This window comes from Notothenia rossii, assembly GCF_949606895.1.
Source record: "Notothenia rossii genome assembly, chromosome: 8".
Lineage (NCBI taxonomy): Eukaryota > Metazoa > Chordata > Actinopteri > Perciformes > Nototheniidae > Notothenia > Notothenia rossii.
The window spans coordinates 32,781,490-32,793,889 of NC_136906.1; the positions used below are offsets into that span (position 1 = coordinate 32,781,490).

At 41.9% G+C, this 12,400-nt stretch overlaps 1 protein-coding gene across 2 annotated transcripts; it reads left to right on the forward strand.

Annotated features, from left to right (window-relative positions):
- Nucleotides 1-6,253: 6,253 nt before the first annotated feature.
- LOC307017201 (E3 SUMO-protein ligase ZBED1-like) lies at nt 6,254-10,655 on the forward strand. 2 transcript variants are annotated; one of them, XR_013802063.1, is made up of 3 exons: nt 6,254-8,663; nt 8,843-10,065; nt 10,179-10,655. XR_013802063.1 is itself a non-coding variant. In XM_079646748.1 (2 exons), exons 1-2 carry the CDS (start codon nt 8,606-8,608, stop codon nt 9,538-9,540), a joined length of 756 nt encoding a protein of 251 aa, XP_079502874.1. In that variant the 5' UTR covers nt 6,254-8,605; the 3' UTR covers nt 9,541-10,655. The 2 variants fall into 2 exon arrangements, 1 of the variants encoding a protein (XP_079502874.1); XM_079646748.1 differs by having other exon boundaries at nt 8,843-10,655.
- The last annotated feature ends 1,745 nt before the right edge of the window (nt 10,656-12,400 follow it).

Consider the following 12,400-nt stretch of genomic DNA (forward strand, 5'->3'; position numbering starts at 1 on the left):
GGATGTTGTCACATGCTACTCTCGTCTGTAAACAATAATGTATTCAAATAAACTGTACTTTCATTTAATATTCAACATGGTAGTATCTCGACATCTATCGTTGTAGTGTTAAATCAAATAGGTTTCGGTTTTCACCACACCAAGTCATTTCGCTCCTCAGTTCACCTCTTTAGGAAATCGTATATTAGCCACATGCTACATGCTAACCGTAGATGAAGGATTTTCAGAATAAAAGCTTAACTTCTTGTGCACAAGAATTTCTGGTTTTTCAGTATAAAAGAGCGTTTGAACTGACGGTATGTTTAAGCTACATTATACCATCAAAACATTGATTTTAATTTCTAACACAACCCATCAGAGACTGCATCGACCTCACCACCTTCAAAAAACTCACAAAAACTCACCTCTTCAATCTGGCTTTTAATGTGTGATTGTTTTTGTATTATTTGACTTTAACTTTAACTATATATTTATTTGTTGTTCCTTTCTTCTCTTTTCTTTTCTCTTCTCTATTATGTGTAAAGCGTCTTTGAGCACCTGTAAAAGGGCTAACAAATTAAATCTATTATTATTATTATTATTATTAATATACATGTTTTGCATGGAATATAGTCGACTCAAGTTAGCTACCTAGCTAGTAGCGAGCACGTTAGTTAGCATTACATTACATGACTTAGCCTTGTCATTTGTATTAGCCATAACATGAAGTAAACCAAAATGTTAAACAATAAGATTAGTCATGATGGTAAGTATTTTGTGAAACATTTGAAGAGGAGCCTATCGCCCCCTCCACCAGGTGCTAAGGGGGCGGGAGGTAGGCTAACGCCACATTAGCATCGGGGATATTTTCTACTTCATGCTATCTGCACAAATGGTTAACATTGAACATTAAAATATCAGGCAGTTCAGGGAGAGTCGAAGGAAGGAAGGCAGGCAGGCAGCTTTGCATGACATTCTTCTGGACGTGTTTCATTGTGTAAAAGAGATAATTATTCAGTGTTGTTACTTTAAAGTGTTGTTACTGACCTTTTTCTCTTTTATTTTCTTTACCTGACCTGTAACTGCTGAGACCCTGAGGAACATGCACACTGGACTGACCTGCTCTGGCAACCTGATTTCCACTGTAGGTAATAGTATTTGGTTATGGTATATTATTTATATACATCAAAGGCACAATGCACCCCCCAGAGACACACATGTATTGAGTGTGATATTTTGCATTGGTCATGTGAAATCATCTTTACATACTAGAAAACTGTAGGAGCGGCAACTTGTTTTGAAATATAATTTTTAATATCCGATAATAAAGTTGATCCGTTTTCTTTATTCTTCTCTCTTCCCAGCTCCATCCATCACCATTCTCTGTTCCTGCAGGTCCTGCTTGCTAATCAATGCTCATATCTTTTTACACAATTACAAATAAAGTAAATGTATTGTATGACATGAAGTTGTGCTTCATTCTGAGTCAATAATAAATTCATTCTGCCTTCAACTGGAGAATTATTGTGGACTGCACTAGGGGTTTCACCAACTAATCGACTAGTCGACTACCTTTACCACTACTCGGCGCTGTAGGCCCTAGTCAACTAGTCGTGAAAGAAATGGAGGTAAACGAGGTGCTGCAAAATGCTCCAAAACACGTCCGACATTCTTATGTATGGCAGTACTTCAACGAAGATGTAACCAACTCCACAGTGAAGTGTCAGTTGTGTACAGCTGTACTGAAGTACAATACAAATGCATCTGCTATGCGCAACCATCTGAAGACGAAACACCCGCTGCCGACAGCTAGCACTAGCAGTAATGCTAGCACCAGTGAGCAACGGACCGGCGTCAGCACTGAACAGAGGCAAACGAACAGCAAGAAACCACCTGTCAACAGTGATGCGGATGATAAACTACGGGATTACTGCCAGCGGACACCGCATATCCCCACAATGGATAATCCACTGGAGTGGTGGGCAGAAAACGTGCACCGCTTCCCCCGCTTTCGAGGAGCTACCTGGCTATTCCAGCCAAGCACCCCGAGTGAGAGGGTTTTTTCCCTGGCAGGCAACACTGTCACCCGAAAGCGGTCAAGCCTCCTTCCCTCACATGTCGATGCGTTGGTGTTCAAACCAAACCAAAAATATGGAAAGGTGTTATCGTGGAGGACAGCGAATAAAGTGTTGCGTTGTTGGGCACTGGATTTACGTGGCATTTATGTAAACAAGAGTTTTTTGCTGTCGATTTTGGTGAGTACAGTTACTGTTTGTTATTTACTCAGCCATGTAACACAAATTTAAAATGCAGTGTTTAATGTTACTGTATGAGTTCCAATATAAAATACAGTTGTACACCTCTCTTTGCGTGTCTTTATTATGACGTTACGACTAGTCGACTAGTCGACTGCTATTTTGAAAAACGTGTCGACTAGTAAATATTGGTAGTTGTGAAACCCACCGACATCCATGTAGTTGCCCCCCAGCAGAGGCGTCAATTGGGTATGGCAAGGTATGGCAGCTGCCACACCTTGGCTCCAGGGGAAAATGTAAATGTTCGTTTTAAAAAAATAAATTTATGGAATTACTCTGTGTCAATTTGTATTGATTATTCTATTATTTAATACATATAAATTAAATACAAATGAAAATCAGAACAACACAATCGATTTCTCTAGTCTAGATATTATCTTTCCCAATACTTATCGTAACGTATCCCCCCTCCCTATCTTGAAATGTGGTATCTCCTGACGAGAAGCCGCCGGAGGTCAGAGCGGGTCATGTTTTCGCGGTTTTTTTTATTTTTCGGCTAAGCTAATTAACTAAAATGAAAAGAAAGCAAAGAACTTTAGAATCTTTTTTTATCAAAAAAAAGGCAGGTGAAGGTGATGGCTCCAATGTTGCCCCAGCAGCAGAGGGAGAAGGACCAGGTAGTGAAGGTGGGATTCAAGCTGTTAACGAGGCTGTTAGCCACTCCAGCACCTGCGCCGGGGATGCAGATGCTAACAGGGAGACGGAGACTACATGCATGGAGGCTGAGAACTCGTCCACACCGACTTCTCGAATTGAATCCGAGTCTGAGTCCCCACCAATTTCTCAGATTGAAAGAGCTGGATCAGACGTGGACAGCGATAAGGAAGGTCAAGGCCCGGGTGCAGCAGCAGTAGCAGCCTCTGGGTCAACTGGAGCAGAGAAGAAGGATATTAGTGGATGTAAAACAGACGGACTCAGGCGTCCTCGTTTGACCCACTTCCCAACTAGAAATGGAAGACGCTTTAATGTCAGTGTGTATCAGGAATATGACTGGGTTGAATATTCTGCGCAAGAAGATGCAGTTTATTGCTTTGCATGCCGTCATTTTGGAGGAGCCTCAACTTTAACAGGTGACAGGCATGGACTGCGTGTGTTCATAGACACTGGATACACATGTTGGAAGAACATGAAAAAAAATCTCCGGGATCATCAAGGGAGCAGTAGACACAATTGTGCTGCATTAGCGTGGTCTAACTTTAAGGCTGTGATCAGCGGACATAAGGAATCCATCGCAAGTCGGATTGACGCAAACAGGACAGATGAGGTGCAGGAGAACCGGGCTCACGTCAAATCCTTGTTCAAAATCACGTCATTTCTGGGAAGACAGGCCCTCCCTCTCCGTGGCCACAACGAGAGAGATGAGGATGAAAATAAAGGAAATTTCCTTGAACTTTTGGACGTTATTGCAACAGATGACAGGAACGTGAAAAGCAAACAGGAACGCAGGTATGCGCACTATTCTTCCCCAGAAGCCCAGAATGATATGGTGAGAGTTATTGGGGAAAATATCAGAAGTATAATCATAAATGAAGTAGGAGAAGCACGGTACTTTTCAGTGTTAGTGGATGAAACGAAAGACCTGTCTAAGAAGGAGCAGCTGGCCATTTTGATCCGTTATGTACATGACGGGATTATAAAGGAAAGAGCCATTGGAACCTATCACATGAAGGACCTGACAGCTGAATCCCTGGCCCAGAAAATAATAAAGGAATTATCGAGTTTAGATATTCAGCTGTGTGTTGCACAATGCTACGATGGTGCAAGTGTTATGCGGGGTAATGTGCGTGGAGTGCAGGCTTTAATACGTGAAAAAGTGCCGCATGCAGCGTATATACACTGTCATGCACATAGACTAAATCTTGTGCTTGTGAGCTCGATAACTGAAATACCAGAGATGGCAGAGTTTTTTGGTGTTGTTCAAACACTATATACTTGTATTGCAAATAGCAATACCAGACACATGCTTTTCATTGAGGCTCAAAAGAAGTTGGGACACAACAAAATACTGCACTTGGAGCGCACCTGTCCCACTCGGTGGCTGTATTGGTATAGGGCTCTACAGAAGATAAAACTGCGCTACGAGGCTATACTAGCTGTGTTAGATGCCACTATTGACGCTCATGCAGAGGGTTCAACTGAAGCTGCTGGACTTCGGACAAATATGCTGACAGTCACTTTTGTTGTGCGTCTTCATGTCCTAGAAAAAATCTTAAATCTCACTTATGGACTGTCTGAACAGCTTCAGACAAAAGACATTGCAATCACGATGGCTTCCAACCTCATACGGAGTACTAAGGCCCAGCTGGAAAAGATGAGGTCAGATAAAGAGTACCAGGACACACTGAGCAGAGCCAAGGCATTTTCCACAGAGCTCGGCCTCCCAAGCAGCGACACTGCCCCTCTGCGACCAGCAAGAGCACGGAGTGTGTCCAAAGCCTTGGCAGGGTTTATTGTCGGATCATCCAGTGGCCAGAGACAAACAGGAGATGACCAAGAAAAAAGACTATACTTTGAAACACTGGACCGCTTCATCTCTGAGTTAGATCGCCGATTTACAGATAATGATGAGCTACTTAATGCTATCCAGGCATTTGATTGTTCATCTCCCCATTTCATGGATGTAGTTCAAATGGAACAGTTTGCACAACTCTATGATGAACTGATCGACACCACCCTTCTCAGTTCCCAGTGTCACACAGCAAAAGCTTTCCTTGAACTTGAGATGAAGGAGGACGTGGAGGAGGAGAAAAACATAATGCTGGCTTTGACACGACTGAAGACCATGTCTGTCGCTTTTTCAGAGGTCATCAAGCTATTCAAGATCGCAGCAACAATTCCTGTCTCCACTGCATCCAACGAAAGATTATTTTCCGTTTTAAAAAGAGTCAAGACTTACCTGCGGACCACCATGAGCGATGACAGGCTCACAAACCTCATGTTGATGGCTGTTGAGCCTGCTGTCGTAAAATCCCTGGACGCAGATGAACTCGTCAATAACTTTGCTGCTTTGAGGACCCGCCGTTATCCACTTGTGGAATAATTAATAAAGTTCATCTCAAAGTAAGATACCCAAACATCTTATTAATATGATTTCTCTTTCTCTTTTCTTCTCCCTCCCTCCCTCCCTCCCTCTCCTCTCTCCCTCCCTCCCTCCCTTCTTTATATTTGGACTTTAACAGTTTACAGCAGTTTACCTGGTATGTTCACGTGATATTGTTGCAATTACATAGTGAATGAAGTGAACAGAAAGAGTGAAATTGTGTCAGAAAGGCTATTACTGCTGTCTAACCCTGCCGCTTGCTATCCATGGTGCTGAAAACGGATGCGTAACGGCGCATTTGACTGAATTGATTGATTGACGTGCGTAGTTAAGTGTTTGTGTCCATAGTTACTTGCGCTAGCGGGATGTGAGTGAGGCTGCATTTGAAAAAGTTCAAATTTTCCTAACCACACAGAAAAGCTACATAGCAGACTTGTCACTTTTGTTATGATTATTTGCTGGGCATGTATATTGATTGATACTGTAGTTAAGTCATGTGAATAGTAACCTTGCCATACCTTAGCTTTGGCTGAATTGACGCCACTGCCCCCCAGTAAGATGAACCAAGCTAAGTTGACATACTCAACATACAGCTGTGCTCTTAAGTTTACATGAAGAATTTGTGAAATATTGGTAATAACAGGTTTAAATTATTATTAGTAATTAATTATATAATTTTCTCATTGTAGACGAGCAGACAGGGAGCCAGATGAGAAAAGCAGAATATGCAGCTGCCATTTTCCAAATGGAAAAGAGAAAGGGCCAAGTGTATTTGAGTGGACAAAAGAGAAATCCCAAATACGAAAAATAAAATTATACAATTTACAGATATGTATACAAATATATATATATATATCCTATATACACCATCATGTATAATGATGGTGTATGATGTAGAAGGAAGTGTGGTAGATAACAAGTTAATATAGAGTTACATACAGATCCATGTTACAGCAAAAGATGGAATAACTAAGAAGCACGCAGTATAATGATAATTACATGCAACAATTAAATAACTGCTCAGCATCTCCACCACAATCCCAATCTGCTGTGTCCTGTTTTCCTCCCCACTGCATAACACCCCATCACACATACGAAAACCAACGCAGAGTCCGAGGGTGTTAAGAGTATGTTTATTTAAATGTCCTCCTCTCTACTGGCCAACACAGGGAGCATATGCTGGGAGTAGAATTTTTCCAGGAGGAAGAGATTTCCATGCCATGCAGGGTCTTTGGGGATGGGGATGATGATCGCCTCCTTCGTGGTCCACAGTAGCAGAGACTCTGGTCTGTGATGTGCAGCTGTTATATAATATACAATACATTTTTGAAAAACATTTGATCAACAAAAAAGGATTTGGTCAGGATCTAGAGTTAGTGTGTAGTTTATTAATTAATCAATGCTCTCTACATTAGGAAAACACATACCAGTGTAGCAGAGGGAGTCACACACAGCTGTGCCTAGATAACCAAACAAATTGACAAGATAACCAAAATCCTTGAATCTACACACAGCAAATAAACTCAAATGACACAACGAGATGTAAAAAGGAGATCACACATATAGTCGATATAAAACTGGCCGCTTCAATCTGAAGAGCAACTAAAACAAAACACGGGAGTGTATCTTGTTCTTGTGAACACTAATGTTATCCACAGCATACACAGAGACCACGAAGTTCTTAAAGAGCATCTTGCAGGGTTTTTTTTTTTCTACATTTATGCTTAAACTTGCTTGAAAATTACAATTCAAAAAGTGAATGTAGGATTTGATATGTTTTAAGAGACATAAGGGCAGGAATTCAGAGGGAAAGGAGCAATTTTGAGCTCTGCTCTTAAAAACGGCTTTTTTTTAAGGTCATACGTCAAACGCGTCATATTACATCACAAAGGGGACACATCTCCGCTCTCTGACCGCGGGTATAGTTAGTAGTTGCGTTGAGTTGAGCGGTTGTGTTTTAGTGAGCTGGTATTTTTCGGTAGTTTTACATTGTATTTCACCATTTGTAATCATGGTGCAGTTTTGTGTTTGTGCAGGTTGCACAAATACCAGCCTGTCAGGACATCGAGTCCACAGTAAAAAGGACCGGAGCTAGCGTTCATTCCTGGGTGCGTTGTGCATCCACCTCCCTGCAGCACATACTCTCCACAGCTTTATCAGGAAACCGTATTACTTCTCTCTCCCCCCCTTCGCTGCTCTCTCTCTCTCTCCCCTCCGGTACACGGCACCGTAAGACGTAGTGTGGAGTTGCATTAGGTAACGCTGTGGTGGCTGTACTGCTCCAGCCGTCTCATTTGTGTTTGTTTGTTTCCCCCTGTCTGTGTTGTTTGTGTGTGCGTGGTGGCTGTCACTCCTGGCTCCCGGCTCAACCTCCACTCACCTGCTGCAATCAGCTGTGCACCCTCCCCGACTACACACCTGCTTTCCATCGAGCCATTTACAACGGCATATCAACGGAGGCTCCACAACCTTTTTCTGCCAGATCGTCAAGTATCAGCCATATCTCGCGTCTCCCCTCCGGTACACAGCACCGTAGTGTGGAGTTGCATTAGGTAACGCGAGATAAAGCTGATACTTGCGCATTAGTTTCTGTTATGGATCAGTATCTAGTGATTGCAGTTTGAAACTGAAGCTTCGAACGGAGCTTCAACCCTGGACTTCCAATTCCATAGAAGCAGTGCTTCGAAGCTTGCTTCAAATCACGTGACATGTGACGTCTGAAGCAGCAAATGCTTCAAATCACGTGACATGTGAAGTCCGAAGCAGCAACGGCTTCATTTCCTGAATGAATCAACTCACTGGTTCGCCGTCCAATCAGGTGATTCAATGCACTGCCTCGTCTCGATTCTGACTGGTTGAAACTGTTTGAATTTGAGCGTCACTTAGTAAGTGACACTTTATAACCGCTCAAAAAAATTCACAATTTGGCAATCTGTGGGATTGTCGTCGTAGTTTGCCTTGTTGCTGTTGAGTTGTTAGTATTGCGTTTGGATCATTATGGAGCCAGCCAGGAAGAGAGGTCGTTCCGAGATGTGGGATCACTTCAATCTGATTGCGCATGATAAGGTTGGGCAACTACAGTATTATAGCTATGGTTTATCTCAAATCTATATTAAGTAGCATTAAAGTACAATTATGTATATGATCAATGTAGCCATTAGGCTAAAGCTTTATAGACTGAAATTGCATTTTTATTTACAAATGCCTTTCTCTACAGGTTCAGTGCTTGGTGTGTTCAACTGAACTGAAGTATCATGGGAATACTTCCTCCATGATTAGGCACTTCACTGCCAAACATGGAGCTGCTGTGAACCAGGGGAACATACATGGTATTTATTATATTATTATTAACTAGTAACACTAACACAATATGCTATGACTGTATTCCATGACTCACAAGCATAGACTGCTCACAAGTCTGCTTCCTTTGAGTGCAATTTCACATAAATTCTTATTTGCTTTTTTTGGTTTTGGTTTTATTCTTTATGTCTTTATTTCTTTGTTTTAGTGGACCGGAAGCGAGAGCTGGATGGGGCTCTTGTGAATATGGTGGTGAAAGACTCACAGCCTTTTTCCATCGTGGATGACTGTGGCTTCAAGGAGCTTGTGGCCTTGCTTGATCCTAGATACACTCTTCCATCCAGACGGGTTCTAAAGGAGATGGTGGTCAAGCGCTATGAGGAGGAGAAGACGAAGGCCAAGGCTGTCATGCAGAGGGTAGAGGCTGTGAGCCTGACTGCTGATATGTGGACCCCCATTAATATGGACCCATATCTAGCAGTGACCTGCCATTATGTGGATGACTCTGCGAAGCTGGCCACAGTGCTTTTGGGAGTGCCGCCTTTCCCTGAAGCTCATACAGCGGTTAACATCACTGCTGCAATGAGGTCTCTCATGGAGGAATGGGGCACTGAAGGCAAAGTGACCTCAATTGTGACGGATGCAGGAGCAAATATGGTTGCCTCTGTCAGAAGTTTAAATCTAAGACATGCACTTTGCTTTGCTCATTCACTAAATTTAGTGGTGAAGAAATCTCTGGATGCAACTCCTGGCCTACAAGACCTACGCACAAGGGCTAGAAAAGTAGTCACGTTCTTTAAAACCAGCAAAACAGCAAAAGAGAAGCTCAGAGAAGTGCAGGAGCAGATGAATCGCCCTGTGCTGAAGCTTATTCAGGAAGTGGACACCCGCTGGAACAGCACCTAGTATTACAACGCCTTTTCAAAGAGAGGCAGTCAGTGGGAGCAGCTCTTGCAACGCTGAAAACAGATGTGAGACCTCTGTCCTCTGAGGACTATGAAACAGCAGATGCATGCGTGCAATTGCTCTCCCCCTTTTTCCAGGCAACAGTGGAACTCACCGAGGAGAAGAGAGTCTCAGGGTCCAAGATCATCCCAATGACGAAAATGTTAATGCTATACTTGTACGACACAATTGGAAAAACAAGCCACGACACAGCAAAACTAATGGGACAGAACATGGTGTCAAATATGCAAAACAAGTTTGACACCACGGAGAGCCAAACTGCATTGACCCTGTCAACACTGCTGGATCCTAGATTCAAAAATATTGGATTCTACAATCAAGTACAGGCAGCGGCATCAGTTAAACGACTGACAGCATTTTGCACACAACTGAGGAAAAACGCACAACCTGACATACCTACAGAAGAACAGCCCTCCACATCAGCTCAACCGGCACCAGCAAATGTTGACAATCCATCATCCACAGGTAATGTTATAAATAGTTAATTGATCAAATGCAGGACAAAATAAGTACAAGTAAAAAAGGATACACATTGAAACCTTTCAGTACTGATGATTACAGTCATGTTTGTCTTTCAGGTCTTAACCTTTGGGAAACTCTGGACAGAGATGCTTCTGAAGCGAGGACGGCAAGGAATGCCACAGCAGATGCTACAGTGGAGGTGCAGCGGTACATGACTGATCCACCGCTGGAAAGATCGAAAGACCCACTGGCATACTGGGTGGACCATCAATCCCAATCTTTTCAAACTGGCGAAACAATTTTTATGCATGCCAACATCATCGGTTCCATCTGAGCGAGTGTTTTCAAAATGCGGGGAAATTGTAAGCAAGAAAATAAATCGGCTCAATCCAAAAACTGTTGAAAAATAATGTTGCTGAATAAAAATCTTTGAGTGTTCCCCATCCCACATGAACACCCCCTGCCAAAGTTAAACAAGCACACCATAACCTATGCCATATTTTGCCAGAACCCTCTCCTCAATAACACAATACACGCATTCATCCATCTTTATTTGTAAATGATATTCATGATACATACAGTTTATATATATATTTATATATACAGGACTGTCTCAGAAAATTAGAATATTGTGATAAAGTTCTTTATTTTCTGTAATGCAATTAAAAAAACAAAAATGTCATACATTCTGGATTCATTACAAATCAACTGAAATATTGCAAGCCTTTTATTATTTTAATATTGCTGATTATGGCATACAGCTTAAGAAAACTCAAATATCCTATCTCTAAATATTAGAATATCATGAAAAAGTATACTAGTAGGGTGTTCAACGAATCACTTGAATCGTCTAATTAACTCGAAACACCTGCAAGGGTTTCCTGAGCCTTGAAAAACACTCAGCTTGGTTCAGTAAACTAAATCACAAGTATGGGGAAGACTGCTGATCTGACTGCTGTCCAGAGGACCGTCATTGACACCCTCCATCAGGAGGGTAAGACACAAAAAGAAATTTCTCAAAGAGCAAGCTGTTCACAGAGTGCAGTTTCAAAGCACATCCACAAAAAGTCTGTTGGAAGGGGGAAATGTGGCAGGAAACGCTGCACAACCAAGAGAGATGACCGCAGCCTTAACAGCATTGTGAAGAAGAGTCGCTTCCAGAATTTGGGGGAGCTTCAAAGACAGTGGACTGAAGCTGGAGTCCAGGTATCAAAAGTCACTGTTCACAGACGTGTCCGGGAAATGGGCTACAATAGCCGTATTCCCATGGTCAAGCCACTTCTGAACTCAAGACAACGGAAGAGGCGTCTGACTTGGGCTAAGGAAAAGAAGCACTGGACAGTTGCACAGTGGTCCAAAGTCCTCTTTTCAGACGAAAGCAAGTTTTGTATTTCATTTGGAAGTCAAGGCGCCAGAGTCTGGAGAAAGGCTGGAGAGGAGCAAAATCCAAGTTGCTTGAAATCCAGTGTGAAGTTCCCACAGTCAGCGATGGTTTGGGGAGCCATGTCAGCTGCTGGTGTTGGTCCACTGTGTTTCATCAAGCCCAGAGTAAATGCAGCTGTGTACCAAGAGATTTTAGAGCACTACATGCTTCCGTCTGCTGAAAAGCTCTATGGAGATGAGGAATTCATTTTCCAGCATGATCTGGCACCTGCCCACAGTGCCAAAACCACCAGTAACTGGTGTACTGACCATGGCATTACTGTCCTCGATTGGCCTGCAAATTCCCCTGACCTGAACCCCATAGAGAATATGTGGGGTATTGTGAAGAAGAAGCTGAAAGACACCAGACCCAACAATGCTAATGAGCTAAAGGCCGCTATTGAAGCATCCTGGGCATCCATAACACCTCAGCAATGCCACAGGCTGATTGCCTCCATGCCACGCCGCATTGATGCAGTAATCCGTGCAAAAGGATTCCCAACCAAGTACTGAGTGCATTAATGGACATTTTCAAATGTTTGATTGTGTTTTGCTGTTATAAATCTTTTTTTTTTACTTGGTCTGAGGAACTATTCTAATTTTTTGAGATAGGATTTTTGAGTTTTCTTAAGCTGTATGCCATAATCAGCAATATTAAAATAATAAAAGGCTTGCAATATTTCAGTTGATTTGTAATGAATCCAGAATGTATGACATTTTTGTTTTTTTAATTGCATTACAGAAAATAAAGAACTTTATCACAATATTCTAATTTTCTTAGACAGTCCTGTATATATATATACATATTTATATTTATTTATAGTTCTTCATACACATATTTATATTTATTTATAGTTATATATATATACATATTTATATTTATTTATAGTTCTATATATATATACATATTTATAGT

Excerpts from the sequence above, each read along its gene's own strand:
- LOC307017201 (XM_079646748.1), top strand. The coding sequence starts at position 8,606 with ATGATTAGGCACTTCACTGCCAAACATGGAGCTGCTGTGAACCAGGGG. Across the intron at positions 8,664-8,842 it reads GAACCAGGGGAACATACATG|TGGACCGGAAGCGAGAGCTG; the intron begins GTATTTATTATA and ends TCTTTGTTTTAG.